Source organism: Ochotona curzoniae, unplaced genomic scaffold (assembly GCF_017591425.1).
Source record: "Ochotona curzoniae isolate NIBS_2020 unplaced genomic scaffold, NIBS_Ocur_1.0 contig_3332, whole genome shotgun sequence".
Taxonomy (NCBI): Eukaryota; Metazoa; Chordata; class Mammalia; order Lagomorpha; family Ochotonidae; genus Ochotona; species Ochotona curzoniae.
This window is the reverse complement of record NW_024465816.1, coordinates 2,376,051-2,394,851: the sequence shown is the minus strand read 5'-3', so window position 1 is coordinate 2,394,851 and position 18,801 is coordinate 2,376,051. Positions and strand designations below refer to the sequence as shown.

Here is an 18,801-nt window from a genome sequence, read left to right as displayed (position 1 = left end):
TATCAGGAAATAACAGATTAACACGCAGTGCAACATTCCTTAGAACAGCAAAACGTGAGAACTGTTATAGCCCAAGAATGGCACCAGCTACATTTTTGTGTCCGTCTTTTACAATGGAATTTCACCAAAGCTGTGAAGCCACAGCATCTGACTGCGTCTACTTAAAGACCCTATTATTTAAAAAAAAAAAAAAAAAAAAAAACCAGGGAGTGGGGTGTAGGCAGCTGGCCTAGCAATGAACACACCTGCTTCCCTAATCAGACCATCTGGGCTCCAGCTCCAGCTCTGGCTACTGATCCCAGCTTCTCAGGGCAAGAGGTTCAGAACTCACAGCTCCCTGCCTCAGCCCAGCCCTGGCCACTTACAGTGTGTGGGAGTTAATAAAAAAAAAAGTCAAAATATAACATTTTCACATACTCCCATACACAAACACAAACAGTCGAGGACGGTCCAAAGCCTTGGGACCTTGCACCCGTGTGGGAGACCCGGAAGAAGTTCCAGGATCCTGCCTTTGGATCGGCAGAACATCGGCCGTCGCGCTCACTTGGGGAGTGAATCATCGGATGGAAGATCTTCTGCTCTGCCTCTCCTCCTCTCTTTATATCTGACTTTCCAATAAATAAAATCTTTAAAAACAACAAAAAAAAATAAGCATATGCTCCTTCTCTATCAAAAGCTATTTTCATTTAGAAAAGAGAATATGTAAAACAGCTAAAAAGGAAAACTGGATTTTTCACATTCAATATCACTTCTGTTGTAACTACTAATCATTCCCCATTCCAGTTTTAAATCAGTGACAAAGCCGATCGTTTAGAAATGACACCTTAAGATGAACTTTATTTTAAAGCTCATCACGTTTTCACCATCAGGTACAAGATCAACATTTCTTCTTTTCCACATCTTCACATGACAATGCAATGGATAGTGAGATACAATTTTAAAGTTTTTTTTTTTTGTTCTGCATGCTGCTAACATATTTCACTAGCTTTTGTTTTACTCAATGAATTTCTTTAACAATGTCAAAGCAAAAAGTTATAGTCTATTGGACAGAATTACTTTTAGAAAGCCCTTATGAAATCAGACTTAGTCTTGTTTTACAAACATCCATACCACACACATGCTACAATGAAGAGCAAAATACAAGAAAACTACCTTGGCAAGAACAAATGCTTTAAAGATTTGTCACAACCCTCTTGAACAAGCAGTACAGTTTGGTTCTATTCTCCAAGACAGAAGTCAATTTCATCCTCAGTGATGCAAATGATTAACACTGCACAAAAGCTTGGTATGAAGTCACAATTCCACAGGAATCTGAAAGTCACCAAGGCAATCTTCCCTTTTAGGATCAAAAAGACAACAGACCTTAAGCTTTTTTCTTTTTTCCGTATAATACACAAAATTTCTAAACATTCTTAGAAAAGAAAATATAAATAGTCTCAGTATGTTATGTAGAGTCACATACTATGGCAAAAATATCTTATTAATTGAAAGAATAAGCCAACTTAATGTTATCTAGTCCAAGTCCATATTAACTGAACTCTTCTCATTAGGGTAGCACTCCCCATTCTGATGTGGAGGTTCAGCACCAAAATTATTTTTGCCTTCTAAATCTTCTTCCTTTTTATCAATATTTGGGCCATTAGGAGTTCTTTCCAGTTTAGGTGATTCAATTTTTGGTTTAGGCTGTGTTACAATGGGTTCACAAGAATTGTTCAGCTCCTAAAAACAAAACAAACCACCAGATTAACTCAGATCCATGCAGTTCATCTTCAGCTACTTCCGAATACATTGAAAATGTAACCCAACGTTTACACCTACTCCCACTCTGCACTGCAGAGTTTCATTTTATGAAGCCTGAGAAAGGTAATGACAGATGTACAACATCTCAAGGATTTGCTAGGTACTTAAGTAAAGGTTTATTTTGAAATCCATGCAAAGCTTTTTATTATAAACGTCTATGAAACTTTTTATTAAAGTTTATTTGAAAGGCAGACGTCAACACAAAGAAGAGAGATGAAGAGATCAATCTTCTATCCACTTGCTCATGCCTCAACTGGCTGCAATGATCATGGCTGAGCCAGACCAAAAAGCCATGAGGCAGGAGGTTCTATCCTGGTTTCCCAAGGACTTGGGCTGACCTCTGCTCTTTCCCAGGTACATTGGCAGACAGCTGGATCAAAAGAGGAGCACCCAGGAATTGAAAGGGATGCCAGCAAAACATGTGGTAACTAACTAATTACACCTCAATGCTGGCCCATCTTTTTGAAGATCTCACTTTACCTTATAATCTTAACGGGTAAGTATTATAAACTCCCACTTTATCAGAGAGAGAAATGGTACAAAGATTAAATAGTTTCAAGGCAAGTCAAACTAAAGAGCAGAAAGTTAGAATTCAAAAGGCCTACTTTTCCTTAACTCTTCCTGGTGTTTCAGTGTTATTCCAGAGGGAAGGTACTTGGGAATTTCCTTCAAGCCTCACACACCAGCAGAGCCATCTCTGAGCACAACACTTCCTCTCCACAACAGTCCCTATGCCCCTTTTGCCCTACTTCATTTTCCCCCACGGTACTTCACACCAACTCCATTTGATGAAGAACACATACTCCTATATTGCTCATATCCCTCTCACTAAAATGTGAGTTCCATAGGGGCAGAAACTGTGTACAAAGAGCAAGTGCTGGCACATGATCGGAGTTCAACCAATTTGTGTGTTCCATTAAATAAATGAAAATGTAACAAACTCCCAATGTCTCTGATATTTTGTGGTAGCAATTAATGAACATTAAGAAAGCCATTTCAGGCCCGGCGCCATGGCGCAAGTGGTTAAAGGTCCTCGCCTTGCACGCCCGGGATCCCATATGGGCGCCGGTTCTAAGCCCGGCAGCCCCGCTTCCCTTCCAGCTCCCTGCCTGTGGCCTGGGAAGGCAGCGGAGGACAGCCCAAAGCTTTGGGACCCTGCACCCGCGTGGGAGACCCGGAAGAGGCTCCTGGCTTCGGATCAGCATAGTATCGGCCGTTGCGCTCACTTGGGGAATGAATCATCGGATGGAAGATCTTCCTCTCTGTCTCTCCTCTCTGTATATCTGCCTTTCCAATAAAAAATAATAAAAATAAATCTTAAAACAAAAACAAAACAAACAAACAAAAAAAAAAAAAAGAAAAAGAAAAGAAAGCCATTTCACGTAAGGATAAGATGAAAGGACGGGAAGGGACCGTGTACAAGGTCCGAATGGCTATCAACTTCAGCCTGGGAGGAAACCCAGCAGACACACGACACAGAGGCTGCTCACCTTGATTTTTGCTTTAATTTCCTGAGCACGCACCACTGGATCCTGATCCAGACTTTTTTTAGCTTGAGCATTCATAATGTTATTCATCCACTCCATCACCTCATTTACAGATTTCTCCACCTTCTTCATTTCAGACTCATCAATATGGTTGTATTTCTCATCCTAAACAGAACCATAGTCATTCTATAGAATTAAGTTTTTAACAGACACATGTAATTCAACCCAAATTTCTGTGACCTACAAATGTACCTCCTTCTTATCAGCCAAATCTCTCACTTAGACTTATTTATTCATGACTAAAAACACCTCCAATGTCAGTTCATTAAATATCTAGGCTGACTTCCTCAACATATACAAACAGTCCGGCTCACCTTGTTTCGGAAGTCAGCTGCTATCTTGGCATAGTGTTGCAGCCTCTGCCCCAGCTCTTCAAACATTTTTGGCCTTTCTTCAGCTTCTTGAAATCGGACTTTAACTGGAGTGCCAATTTTCTAAAATGCAACAAAGAACTAGCTGTAGTGATTCTATTTTTAAAACCTGTAGTTTTAGGTACAGGAGAAACAAGGGCCTACCATTAATTCTTCCAACTTGTCGACATATGCTTGCTTAGCTTGGTCCTCGCCTTCTTCATAGAGCCAGTCTTCAGTCTCTGTGAGGAGTCTCAAGAAATTCTGATGGTCCTTTACATGAAACATAAAAGCATTAGCAGAAATTCTGCTTCAGAGGCTTTACCAACCAGAGCCACCCTCACTCAGAGGTGCCGTCTCAGGCGAACAGGACTGCAGCTGCTACCGAGTAGCTCCACGTAACATTGAACAGAGGGGGATGAACAGAGCAACTGCTCGATGAAGTCTGCCAAGACTGGCCGAAGGAGTATTATGAGTCAAAACACTGACAAAATGTTCCCAAGAGAGCAATCTCATTAAAAAACAAAACCAAGGGGGCAAACATGCAGTTCAGTGGCTAAGATGTGTTAGGCCTCCCAAGTTCCTGCAAATGAGTACCCTAGGAAGGCAAAAAATCATGAAAGGCACAAATACTTCAGTCCCTGTTATCCATGAGGGAGATGCAAACTGAGTTCCAAAGCTCCAGGTTTCAGCCTGACCTGGCCAGGACTGTTGCAGGTACTTGGGAAGTGAACCAGCCAATCTAAGATGCCACTCTATGTATTTCTTTGTATCCCTCTGTCTTTCAAATAGAATGTAAGCAAATTTATCTTCCAGATATTTAATAGAAAGAGTAACAAGGAAAGGGGAGTGACAACAGTTATCTTCCCTCCTCTGGTTCACTTCCCAAATGCATACAACATCTGGGTTTGGGCCAAACCAACACCAGCAGACAGGAACTACATCCTAGTCTCCAACACGGGTAGCAGGAGCCCTGGCCCGTAAGTCATCCTCTGCTGTATTGCCATGTAGTTAGCACAGTGTGGATTAGGAGCAAACCGACAAGCATCGTGAAAGTGGATGCTAGTGACACAGCAGCAGTTTAGCCTGTACTGCAACACTTGCCAAGAAATAGAAACATTTTCAAGAGTTAAAAAGCTAAGTCTGAGGGCCCAGTGCCATAGCTAAAGTCCTTACTTCCCACGCACCAGGATTCCATTTGGGTGCTACTTTGTGTCCCAGTGGCCTCACTTCCCATCCAGCTCCCTGCTTGTGGCCTGGGAAAGCAGTTGAGGACGGCCCAAAGCCCTGGGGCCTTGCACCCATGTGGGAGACCTGGAGGAGGACCTAGGCTCCTGGCTTCAGATCAGTGCAGCTCCAGCTGTTGCGGTCCCTTGGGGAGTGAATTAATGAATGGAAGATCTTGCTCTCCGTCTCTCCTCTCTGTACATCTGACTTTCCAATAAAAAAAAAAAAAAATCTTAACAAAAAAAGTCTGAGATCTTTGAAAGCAGAAATTTCTTTATTTTTGGTCCTGCAGAATCATGATGCTATACTTAGTTACACCTCTCTCCATGACTTTGTTGATATAATTTTTTTCAAAGTCCAATTTATGCAACGCTTGAATGCTACCTTGGATTATTAAGCATTTTACATGAGATTGCCCGAGTAAAACAAAGCTCTGAAACATACCTGCTCACATATAAATTTTTCATATGGTCCACACAACTTGTCCCTGAACTCATACACATATTCCTCCACTGCATTTTTAGCATCATTTCTTTCCTTCTCCAATTTATCTTGCATTATCATCTTACCCTGTAAGGAAGCAATAAAGGTTGTATCAATCTTTGAACATCTCAAACTAAGTTTTAACTATTTAGAATCCAGGGTTAAAAAAAAAAAATCAATGTTCACACACAAACTAGTTAAGGGTCCATAAGACTTCTATAAAATCATTTTCTAAATATATATACTGAAGTTGTTTATTTTTAACATTACATAACAAATTACGTGGTGTTTATATTCTGGTTTAACAATAAGTAAAACATTTAAGTCAATCCAGGGTTTAAATATAAATCTGTTTTCAGATCTGTAGTTGCATGTTTGCTTCAAAATGGAGCTAACATTGGTTAATATGTAATAGTCATACAACTTTACTACCATATTTTTAAATTAAGGATAAATAGATGGATAAAATAATTTACCAGTAAATGTATGAGCATAATGTTTCCATCTCGGTAAAGAAAACAAAATCCCAAGTACTTCCTATGTTATTTAGAATTCCAGGTTACAAAATAGCACAATGTACTTTACGGGTGGAGTGGCCCCTAACTTCGGAAATCTAGGGAATGTCAGGGCAGGACTATGAACTGAACAAGTGAGCTGCCACTGCTCAGTGCTCTAGCTGAAATACTCTGCCACTTAATTCCCTCAAAAGAACCTGGCCATTTTACAACCAGGACAAACTATTGCACGTATCCCGCATAGGTCAGAATTACAGCTATGAACTACTGAAAATACAGGTGACAGGGTCAAGAACAAAAGTATATCCCATATTTAAATTTTTGTATTTAAGTACTTACCTCTGTCTCAATATACATGTTAAGGAGATCTTTCCCTAACTGCCAGACCAAGTTTGCTTCAACAGGTAGCTCAACATTCACCACCTTTATTTTGGGTTTCTTAGCTTCTGGAGGCTGGTCAACTTTCTTTTCATTTGCCTTAAGGAAGGAGAGTAAAAACACAAATGGAGAAATTTCTAAACAATTCTTGACAAACAAGCAAAAAAAAAAAAAAAAAAATCCTCCCTAGCATACTTACTGACTTAGGCAAATAAAATCCCTAAAATCATAGAGCAGAAATGTGGCAGTTTTCACTGCTCATTTTAAATCAAGGTTGCAGTTAAATTTAAATGATGTAATTTCATTCCAGAACTCATCAGGGTATTTATAATATCAAACTTAAGTCCCCACCGCACCGTCTTTCATTTTAGATCTTTAATTCCCAATTCCTTCAAACATGTTTGTCAATCCCAAAATTCAGAAGGTCAAAATTCTCCATATTCTCATGTTTAGAATCAGACAATAACCTAAGACAGATGTTGATCAATGCTAAAAAACGTTAAGATTAAATCAATTTCTTTAACAGATGTTTTGGTTCCTATATCCCAGTTATTATGCCTGCTCTAATTGCATTAGCATGACCCTGATGAGTATCTTCACACTTTTCTATCACATTTGGAAATGACATAAACAGAACACACACACACACGAGCACATTTTCCTTGATTTGTCTTTGAATGCATCATTCCTCATAAGCAGCTCTGAAGGGTAAAAAGAGCAAAGAGTCTTAAAGTCTAAAATGGAAAGATGCAGCAAACACTTATAGAGGTTGAGCATCTCTTCCCAAAAACCAAACTTTCAGGGCTGACTTGACAAGGAAGTGGAAAAATTCCACATCTGACCTACCGAGACATGTCACAGTCAAAATATAGGCACTGTGAAATACCGTATCAAATTCTCTTCAGCTTATGTGTGTGGAAAGGATAAGAAACACCAATGAATTACACCTGTAGGCTTGGGTCCCATCCTTAAGATGTCTCGCAATTATATGCAAATAACGTGAAATCTGAAACACTTCTGAGTCTCAAGTGCTTTAGATGGGGGATATTCAACCTCTAGTTTATTACAGATTTTTCAACTTATGTAAATACAGGGCTAAAGAAGTAAGTATCTCCTGTGGCCTTCAATTTTCTGAATCTATTCTACATATTTCCATTGCAGAAATTACAACCAGCACAAACACACACAATCAAGGAGATCCAACATATTAGACCATAAAGTGTGAAACGTGAATCTTCATTTCCTAGAATGGAAAAACGGGAGGAGACTATTTGGTTAAAGCACAAACTATCTCTACCATTGTGTAATCTAAGTTACAAAGGATATTAAAATTCTAAGCACTTAATTCACCAAAGAAATGGGACTAAAATAACCTGTCTACAGTTACAGAGATAGAAGTGGGATGCATGTCTCCTGAGTTGCATTGCACTGTGTTTTGGAATCAAAGCACAGATCTGCCAAGCGCTGTAACCTGACTCGGTAATGATCTACTCCGTGTGCAGTTCCTTGTCCTTCGTTTTAGTGCACAAGAGCCCTCCAGCACAGTGAGCAGGCTCTGAGGGTGCGATCCACAAGGCAAGAAAATGAACCAGATGATTCCTACACCTAGCAAGACACGGGAGTGTGACAGATACTCGAGGGACAAAACAGATGCATGGCACTGCACATGCATGGCAGTTAAAATAATCACACCAAGTAGTGATGAAAACCAATCACAAAACAGCACTCAAACACGGATGGACCTTCCAGAAGCGTAAGATCAGGTTCCAAAGGGCCTCAGGCTTGCTAACCAAAAGACTGAGTTTCTATCCACTGTTATGCAGCACAAGTTAGTACATGTTCAACCCATCATCGAGGGGAGTGTTACCAAAAACAAGAAGCTGTTTTCTAACTCATAACAATGATCATAATAAATACGAAGGCAGCTTTCAGAAATCAGGATTAGAACCTAAGGCTCACCTTAGGAGCCCCACAGGGTCAATCAGAACAAACCAAGTTAAAACATTAGAAAATTCTACCTAGTGTGAAATTCCATTCTAACCATAACTATTCTGTAATTCACCTGAGGACAAAGAAACTAAGAGAAAGCTGAATTACCAACAGATTAATAACTTACTTGCTACTTGTAAGAAAACAAAAGTCCTGCAACATATACATTGAAGAGCAACTTCTAAGTATCATTTGACCAGAAACCCTAAAGATTTGATTAGAAACTGTCAATTTTCAAGGGACACAACATCACTTTTTAATTCAGCTTCCAATACCTATTATGGAAGCGAGACAAAAGAAATTACTTTGAAATGCAATCAGATTTTTGATCAGAGTATAATAATTTACTTAAATTTGACAGATGGCTTGACCAGAGAGAGAAGTGTACTAGACTCCTATAGCCCATGTATTTATCATCTGATTAACTGAAGTGAAAGCTAATCAGGCAGCACTAGGATGTATCATTTCCCCTCGGGCACAGGCAGATACCTCTGCCCTTTCAGATGAGGACAAACTACACGTTCGACTCTTATTACTTGGAGTGGCAGTTAATCAAGAGAAGCTTCCAGGCCTAAAGCAGGATATGCAATTCCCTTCAGTTGAGCTTCAGTACCTCTAAACTGGTTTTCATTAAAAAACACATAGAAAATTAACAGAAAAAAAAAAGCTACGTAGAATAAAATCACTTGGTGCTTTCTCTTGAAACTGCAGATTTAATGATATCATTAACGATTACATGTTGCAACATTGTCTAATGGAATGAACTAGAAGAGTCACTCACTTTGTCAGCATCTGGGATTTTGTTTTCTTCTGAGGTAAGTTCAGGTGAAGGGGGAGACTGTGAGGTTTGCTGAGCATCAGTTTGTACCTGGGGCTGTGTTCCAGCTTCACTGTTGTCTTGCTGGATATTTTTCTGAAATGAAAGCCCAGGCACAAAGGATGTAGAAAGCAGGTGTACTTGTATAAATTTAAAAAGTTATAGGGCACCAAAGACAGTACACTCAATTTCTGAAATTTTAATAGTTGGGGAGAAAAGGTACGGGATAAAAGCAAATGATTATAAAATACTTGAAAACTTCTTAGAAATTTGAAACCTGTAAAAAATGTTGTGAATGATAGCAGTTAAATAAGTTATACAAATAGGCATTTGAATGACGTGGTGACAATCAAGAACTCTCCGTTAAGACACTTCTACCTAATCGTATAAATATTAACTGTCAAAAGCACAGGAGGTTAACACATCAGGCCTCTTCCCCAAAACAAGTTTCCAAAACCTAGTTTCACCACCAGCTGCCATGCATCCTGACCTATCTCCCTTTCAACTCACTGAACAGTTGTTTAAAACGGCCATCATTTCAGCTTTGAGATAATTAAATCCCTCCTCACTGTCCCACTTTCCTTTTGTGATCCAACTATTTACACTTTACAGGAGCACGTAGTAAAGAATAAATGCTACACACCAATTCTAATTACAAACCTGGTAAAGAAAGTAAAGCAAAATGAACTCTGAAAGTTTTCTGCTTTTCTTTAATAGTCCTCAGTGCTCAACACATTAGCGCTTGTTCCAAGCTCCTCCCATTTTCTGAGAAGTCAGAACCATCCCAAGTTAACTGCTAGAAGCAGTAGGTACGTTTCAATATCCTAAAGCAGACCCTGAAGCAGTCAGAAGCAAAGCATTCCTCTTGTCCCTAAGGAATTAAGAGACTGAAAGTGCACGGGCACTGTTCATTTAGCTCACCACACTGAAAACTTTCTGTAGTTCAGAATAAAAGGTGATATTAATATCAGAATGTTAATATTGCTTCAATGTTCTAGGAATAAGTGACCACGGCATACCAAACACTTCCGCATCTTAACTGAAACACTATCCTTGCCTGGCTGTTCATTTAAGCTATTTCTAACTTCCAGAAATAAACTACAGTCACTGCAATAAACAGTTAGCTTCCTAAAATTCTTCTGTTGACCACACAGAACCAGCACTCACACTAACGGAGTCTAAAATAAGATAAGCAACAGCTCTTGTCTAAATAGACCCTTTCCTCTCTGCCTCTCACAATATAGAAAATCATGCAAATAAAAACAAGTTGGAAGCACCAGAGCCAATTCTGCCATAAAGTAACAGAGAAATCAGCTTTAATATTTCAATTATTTCATCAGATGAAGTAACTTTTTTAGTTGTAATATTTAACTCCAATATGTAATACACAACTTTAAAAAAAAAAAACTAAATTGTCATAAACAAGTTACCCAAAATGCAGTTCCAGAGAATCTAATCAAAATTCACTACATTCCAAGTTACATGTTACCAGTAACTGGTAAGAACTTATTATCTTTAATCAAAATTTCAGTAAGAATTATCTCTAGACATTCTGCCCCTTGCCTGTGCTTCCACAGCTCAGTTCTAAGTCAATCTATGCGCAGGGGAAGGCATTCCCACACACTTACGTCACTGTCTGGGTTCTCCAGGGACCTCTGATTGGGACAGTCCATGTCTGCTTCCACACAAGACGCTTCACTGTCCTCGGCAGGGACTTTCTCCACCATGGACGCCGTGGAGATGGTGAAGATGCCGTGGGTGTTGACACGGACTTTGACTTTCACTCTAGATTTTTCTCCATCCTTCTGTGCAGAAACATTCTGCACTATGAAACGGCCTAGGACAAAAACAAGTTAACCATTTTAAAATTTAACATAAACTTTAGTAAAAGAGATAAGAAAACAAAAACAAAAACATAAAGCTTGAAAATACCGCAATTCTAAATCCTCCCTATTTTAAACTTAAGGTCCACTCGTTTTTACTATAAGGTCCTAAAATAATTTGAATAATCTTTAGAAGTAATCTTAGGGTCTGGCACTGTAGCCTCGTGGCTAAAGTCCTCGCCTTGAACACACCAGGATCCCATATGGGCCCTGGTTCTAAACCTGGCTGCTCCACTTCCCATCCAGCTCTCTGCTTGTGGCCTGGGAAAGAAGTCGAGGGCAGCCCAAAGCCTTGGGACCTTGCACCCACGTGGGAGACCTGGAGGAAACTCCTGGCTCCTGACTTTAGATCGGCTTAGCTCTGGCTGTTGTGGCCACTTGGGGAGTGAACCAGCAGACTGAGGATTTTTCTGTCTCCTACTCTCTGTAAATCTGCCTTGCCATTAAAATAATCCTTAAAAGGCGAAGACACTGCTGTTAATGGTCTTGTTAAACATTTTGCCAGTATGTAACATACTGACAAAAACAATCTTTATTATTTCTACCCTATTTTTGCAAATAGAAAAGCATAAACTTGGGCCTAGCATGATAGCCTAGTGACTAAGTCCTCGCTTTGCATGCGCCAGGATCCCATATGGGCAACGATTCATACCCTGGCTGCTTCACTTCCCATCTAGCTGCTCCCTGCTCGCAGCCTGGGAAAGCAGCAGAGGATGGCTCAAAGCTTTGGGTTTTAAAAAGCAACTGAAAAAAAAAAAAAAAAAAAAGGAAAGCACAAACCATACATGGAAATATACTAGCAAATACAATGGATTTTAGTTTTAGAAAACCTTTTAATAAAATACTATTCTTTTGGTTATATAATTAAAATATTTTTTGACTTAAGCTTTAAATAAGGGATGTGTGCCAAACTTTCAACCCAATGTCTGAAATTACTCTTTGTCACGAAATGGTTCCAATGTGTTACCGAGTAAGCTAAAGTGCATAAACAGTGTCTGGGCTTATGCTCCTAGCTGAGGGACCTGCCCCACACTAACTCACCCATACTTACCAAGAATGAACGAACTGGAACCAATGAAGTGTCTCAGCAGGCTAATCATCTACCTGTTAGCACTCACATCCCATACTGATTCCCAGCTGTTCCCTTCTAATCTAGCACCCTGCTTATGGACTGGGAAAGCAGCAGAGGATAGCTCAAATCCTTGGACTCCTGCACCCTAGTTGAATACCAAGAGGAGGCCCCTGGCTGCAGATTAGCTCAATTCTGCCCATTGAGGACATGTGTGGAATGGCTCAGGGAATGGGAGATAGATTTGGAACGCACTGTACACAAAGCACTGCATCAGATTTACTGGCCTGGATGTAAGACGTTGTCTGTGCAAACACACGGAAAGTTACAGGCTTAACTATCAGGCTCCCAAAAGATACCGGGACAGACCCTGAAAATATACCTGATCTCCAGCTCAGAAACTATCTGCCAAATGACCCATTCAGAGAAATAACATTTAGTCTGAGGGATCCTAGAACACTCACAAAAGAGTGAACTATAAAATGTCCACTTTTAAAACAAAGTTTTTAACTTTGGTGAACACATAGATATACTATACTAATGAGCTTGGGTTTTTATCATCTGTAAAATGGAGCATTATTAATGCAAAGAATCCAAACTATTAAACATTACAGAAAAAAAAAAGAAAAAAAAAAACCTTGTGGGCCAAGTGCTCACTTGGCTAACCTCCCCCCTTCCAGCGCTGATATCCCACTGAGGTGCTGCTTTGTGTCCTGGCTGCTTCAGTTCCCATTCAGCTCCTTGTTTATGAAGCCTGGGAAATTGAGTTTTAAGATGCCAACTACAGTGAAGGACGGCTCAAAACTTTGGGACCCTGCACCTATATGGGAGACCCAGAAAAGCTCCTGGCTCCTGGTTTCGGATGGGCTCAGTTCAGGCCATCTGCAGCAACTTGGGGAGTAAACAAGTAGACCCAAGATCTTTATCACTGTCTTCTCAACCTGTGTAAATTTTCCTTTTCAATAAAAATAAATAAATCTTGAAATAAAAAGCCAACAATTATACAGGTCACAACATTTTAGTCTTTAGTAAGTAAGCAATTAAGCAAGCCCAACTGGCCAGGTGGTGGGGCCCACTGAAAGGATCTGGGGCAAGGGTGAGTCCTAAAGGGCTACTGAAAAGTTTCAGTCCCAGAATGACAAAAACAGTTACTTGTGGGTAAAAGTATATGCATACTGTTAAGTCTGCAAAAGGAAAGTGTACCAAAAAATATTTATCTTTAGAAAAGATTACTACAAAGGTACATTTGAGAAGCAGTTGCACAGCAATCTCTGAGCCAGGTTTTAAGCTGAAAGTAGTATCCTGCAAATGAAATTTCAAGAAAAGTTAACATTAAAAGTACGGGCCATCCTTTATGCACAGACAGCATCAGAATTAAGAAAAATACTAACGTGTCCCCACATGTATTATGACAGTAACAGCACAGCTAGCAAGTCATTTCATCCTTATCGGATGGTTTGCTCATCGATAAAACGAATATACACCTCAACTGCTATCATTCTAAAGAACAAGAACTGCCAAGAACAGAAAAAACTTTTAAAGTTTCTACATTGAATAATAAGCTAGGCCTTTAAGAAAGGCTTAAAATAAGCAAAACAAACAACCCTCATAATTCCTTACCTATCTTTGCTTCTGGATAGGGAACTGCCTGCGGATCCGAGTAGAGAGCTTCCAGCTCGAAAGGCCCCCTCCTCAGGAAGGTGAGTACTTTGGAGAAAGGGGCAGCGTGGTTCTTACTGAACACTTCATGCACGCTGGAGGGGAGAGCAGAAGGCACTCAGCAGAGCAGGTCTAAAACTGTCGTGCTACCCAAACACTGGAGACCTTCTTAGACTGTCATTTGTAATCCCCAAACCAAAAAGACCTTGACAGGTTTCGTTGTGTGTCTAAAGATGCCCAGTAAACTGATCACAGTACCACAAGTTTTCTCCTTTACTTTGAAATACAGTGATTAAAAAATATTTTCTGCTACTTACCCTTCAGTATCTTCTGAATCATGGTTCCACACCAGAGATATTGGAAAAGGAACTGCATCTGTGACAGAAAATTCTCTCACTTTGAAAGCTGGGGAAAGGATCGCACACTAAACGAGAAGGGGGGAAGATGTTAAAGATTAGCATGAGCCACAAGACAACTCTAATGGGACGAGCATGTTTAAACACACACAAACATGCTGTGTTGTTTACTCTCTGCAGCATTATTTATCCACTAAATGCCATCCTATAATCAGAAAAATTGAGTTTTAAGATGCCAACTACTAACAGCAAGTTTTAACGTGGCTTTAGGAAAAAGATATTTCCAGAATGTCTCAGTCACAGCAATTTCAAGTTCCTTCTCTCTTGAAGGTGTATGTACATCTATAAAAATCTCTATTCACATCACTTTACAAATGCCTCAGAAACTGAGAAAGGTAAAATATTCCTACTTCTCAAAGAATTGTATGAAGGAACAAAGGCAGATCCAAATGTGAGATAAACATCCGACAGACAGGTGCAAGGTTATATAAAAAGGACTCCACTGAACACACACCAAGGGGAGTCAACTGATGTGATTAGCACAGACTCCAGAAGAGTCCAGAATGACGTTTACCACCGAACAGTAGATGAATATCCGACATTGTGCTGAACCAAGAATCACTTGGGGAGGCATATTTCATTATGAAGGAAAAAGCAAATAAACCTCCCTAAACACGATGATAATTACAACACAACAGATCATCACTAATAACTAGTGTCTAAATTTTTTCTTATATGTATGAAAGAGTAGTCAGCCCAAATACTTTTATTTACCACTTTCTTAGGCTAAAAAGCTGTTAACTATATCAAAACTCAAATATATCAAGTTGAAACTTTAAAGCACTGACTTAATTTGATATTAACCCAGTACTTTTTTTTTTCAGTTAAAAGTTGTTTCTTCTGAAGCAAAACAAAAACAAAAACAGACACCACCTCACCTCTGCTGTTTTTTTCCTAACACGCGTTTCCCACAAACTTTTCTTAAAGCGCTTCACATATGCATGGACTTCAAAAATTGCTTGCACCAAAACAAACTCACATTTCAGTTGTTATCCATTAGCTCTTCCAATTTCCATTCCACTTCATGTACAACTGAGCACTTTTCAACTGAATACATCTGGATTTAGTGCATTTGCTTTACCAAGGGCAACTTCATGTTACACTCTTATATGATAAGCAACCATTTTCTAAACTCATTTAACAGATACTCTTAACTGTGCAAATGTTTCCTGAATCAATCCATTCTAATTCTCTCCCCTATAATTTACACTAGCAGTCACTTGGCTAGTAAGCGCCTTACAGCTGTGTTTAGTGATCCTATCAGTCAGGCCTACTTCTAACACCCAGCTTACACAACACCAGCTCATTCTTTGTATCTTAAATTTGTTGCATCTTCCAAATTTGAGCATCTCTGTCTCACTACCAGTTTCACAGGATCTGATGACCGTATTAACCCACCAGGATACCATAAAGTGACATCTGTTTAAGGAATGTGTTCCCGTAGTACCTGTAGTGCACATCCTCTTGCTACTGCTTCATCTGCATTGAGTGTTGTACTTATATCTTTCCCGAAAAATCTGGCAATTTTTTCTTTCACAGCTGGAATCCGGGTAGTGCCTCCAACGATCTCAACAGCACTCACATCTTCTGGCTTGAGCTGAGTTTGTTCCATCAGTGAATAAAGAGGTGTTTCTATCTTTTGCAGAAGATCAGCACAGAGTTCTTCAAATTGTGACCTTAGCAAATAATTTAGAAACCATTAAAAAGTTACTAGAAATCTAATGTTGCATGCTTTTTTAAAATAATGATTCTATATCATGCCAACAAATCACCCCTCCAACTGCAGGGATCCCGGATGGATCAAATTTAACCATATAGTAGCTTCTGACCTTTTTTTGTTTTTAACGTAAAACAGATGCAGAGAAAGGTGAAGGGAGAAAAACCAGTTCCAGCATGATCAGAAAGACTTTTATACTGACTGCCATTTTACTCCCTAAGTGTCTTATGTGAGCCCGTTACCATTACTTTAAATATTTATTTCCATTCATTTCAAAATGTCTGTAAGACTATTATGCAATTCTTGGTCCCAAAATATTAAAAAGTAGAATATATCTAAGAGCTCTAATGACAAGGACATTGACTGAAGATTTCAAAGACTCTTCCCAGAGGTATGCTCAGCTGTCACAGTGATCAACAGCCTGCCCAGTCACGCTTGGGTGTCACACAATCCCCAAATCTGCGCCGACTCAGAAGCCTCAACCCAAAGGGACACCAGGGACAGAGTTTAAACAACGTGTTCTGTTTATTAAACCAGTATTCAAGACATACCTGTTCATCTTTCCCGAAACATCTTTGTCATTCATGAAACACTCAATATTTAGTGGTATGTCTGTGCTATTAGAGCTCATTAGTTTCTTCAATTTTTCACACTCTTGATACAGACGAAGGAGTGCCCGAATTTTGGATTTTGCATCCAACTTGTACTTAGCTTTAAATTCTGCACAAAAATGTTCCACTAACTTTTCATCAAAGTTTTTTCCTCCCAAGAAAGGATCAAAAGCTGTGCCCAGTACCTAATAAAAATTAACGTAATAACTATGTTATTTACAATCATATTTCTAGTGAGAATCATAAACATTGCTCTTAAACAACTTAAAAGTTTTAAAACACCTATTTTACATGAAATTTAAGTAAACAAGGACACACGTTTATAAAATCAAATGGAATGCTACACCATTATAAGCTTTTCATGACAGTATAGAAGACTTTAAAAATGTTTTTTCTTTCCTAACTAGGGAGTTTGCAAGACAATTATGTCACCTTTATGTATATCACTTCCAGCAACAACTCCCTGTTAATACCTTTATCTAAACTTCATTACCAAAAGCAAGCCTAGTTAAGAGGATTAGTAGCTCAACAGCGTAACAAATGCACTGGTAAGTTTTGGTCACTTAGTTCCAGCACAGACTTTACCTTCAGTTTGCCCTTGTTAAAAGCACAGGCAGACACCTGGAAAGCGGAGTGGCCCATATCAACAAACACCACTATCCGAGGCTTCTCATCCAGGCTTGGGAGGTCCTGCTTATAAATCCCGTAATTCAAAGCAACTACAAAAAATAAATATATTTCAACTCTTTGGTTCACATTTTCTGAGGAGCTTCATTGTTACACGTCATTATACCTGCAGGAAACCCGACTACACTCGAAACAAAGGTGAACACATTTCTTTTACATCTGACTCTACACTGATTTTCTTGGAGTTATATATTCTGTAATTTTGAAAGAATATCCTATTGCTTTACAATACATGGAGATATGACAGACAAACATGGGGTATGAACTCAAGGTAATGCGGCCACACGACACAATGCTGACATATTAACTACAACCTGCTAGTAGACTGCTTATCCAAAATAATGACGAATTTAATACACAGTAATTGCAGTTCCTCACTTTCTTTTAGAGCTGGGCCTTACAGTCTTTTATTCCACCCCCCACCCCCGCAAAAAATTGTTTTAAAATGTGGATACATGAGAAGACTCCTTTATTGACACCTATTTTTTCAAAAACCAATCAGAAATGGGCTGGGAAAAAAGTATAGCACAAAAATGAAATTATTTTCATTTTAATTCATCTGTAGTCTTAATTAAAATTCTAGATGACAAATGTTTTATTCACCAACATATACAGAGTATCTATAATCACTAACTACAGTCCAGGAAATACGAGGAAAAGTAAATTTAAATTAATACATTTCCCCCAAGGTAGTTGTGATACCTAGATATGTAGACTAGAAAACTTATTTCTTGACTAGAAAAGCAACATAAGAAACATTAAATCCAAACTAATTAATCCCAGAGTCAAAAAAGAGATTCATTCAGGCTTTCTGAAAGAAAATAGATTCACCAACTTCACAAAGTACCAATTTCTCACTAAACACAAGTATAAAGAGGCGGGCCTTTTGCTTTCAGATCTAGTGCTTTCTTAGTAAGCTCTCTGGGTACATATACAACCAGACAGGTTTGATCAGAGCATGCAGAGTGTTCAAATTCCAGTTCAACAGTGCATTTTTGTTCTTACCAGCTGTCATGTCGTTCATAAGTCTCAAGCAGTTTAAACCAACAATCTGTGCAGCATCTAACACAGATCGCCTCTCTGCATCCGTGAAGAAGGACGGAACCTACACACGCAAATATTGAGAACGATTTCAACTGAATTACAACACAAAAATACAAATTCTTCACAAATCACTTGTAGTGAATCCTTAACAATGCAGCAGGACAGACACTGGTTCACCTAAGCACCGGGGCTGCGAGCAGGGTGGCTTGGCTAGGTAGCAAGCTTCAGCCTAAGCAAAAACCACGGTTGGAGCAGGCGTGGTGGACATTCTTCAGGGTCACCACAGCAGCCACCAGTGCACAAGAGCTGAGCCTGGGACAGGTTAGAATGCGCTAGGCTGCAGCACCTGCCCATTTGCAGGAAATGAGGCTGGAGGCAGGACTGACCAGACAGCTGCATCCACTGGTATGTGCACTGGCTGGTGAGGCAAATGGACCACACTTGAGCCTGCACTAATTGGTGCATACAAGAGTCAAGTCTGAGGACTCCACACGCAAGGTTTCTTGCAGCACTCCTAAACTAAGTCACTAAACCCAAACCCCGTCCTTAGGGAAAAGCACAAGATAATGCGGTTCCAACCTTGGAGTGTATGTATCAGGTCTGGCCTCC

The 18,801-nt window shown here is 39.5% G+C and overlaps 1 protein-coding gene across 4 annotated transcripts in view; it reads right to left on the bottom strand.

Annotated features, from left to right (window-relative positions):
- Positions 1-809: 809 nt before the first annotated feature.
- HSPH1 (heat shock protein family H (Hsp110) member 1) overlaps positions 810-18,801 on the bottom strand; it is a 30,194-nt gene continuing 12,202 nt past the window's right edge. For 2 of the 4 annotated variants that reach the window (XM_040979821.1, XM_040979825.1), the window contains 14 exons: positions 18,154-18,253; positions 17,047-17,180; positions 16,402-16,646; positions 15,581-15,809; positions 14,035-14,141; positions 13,679-13,812; positions 10,735-10,943; positions 9,071-9,202; positions 6,262-6,399; positions 5,369-5,494; positions 3,863-3,970; positions 3,662-3,781; positions 3,291-3,452; positions 810-1,719 (listed from right to left, as the gene is read on the bottom strand). In XM_040979821.1, coding sequence (XP_040835755.1) covers positions 1,513-1,719; positions 3,291-3,452; positions 3,662-3,781; positions 3,863-3,970; positions 5,369-5,494; positions 6,262-6,399; positions 9,071-9,202; positions 10,735-10,943; positions 13,679-13,812; positions 14,035-14,141; positions 15,581-15,809; positions 16,402-16,646; positions 17,047-17,180; positions 18,154-18,253 — 2,151 coding nt within the window. In that variant the 3' untranslated portion in view covers positions 810-1,512. The remainder of the gene's footprint in view (positions 1,720-3,290; positions 3,453-3,661; positions 3,782-3,862; positions 3,971-5,368; positions 5,495-6,261; positions 6,400-9,070; positions 9,203-10,734; positions 10,944-13,678; positions 13,813-14,034; positions 14,142-15,580; positions 15,810-16,401; positions 16,647-17,046; positions 17,181-18,153; positions 18,254-18,801) is intronic. The other 2 variants (XM_040979822.1, XM_040979824.1) reach the window with 2 other exon arrangements.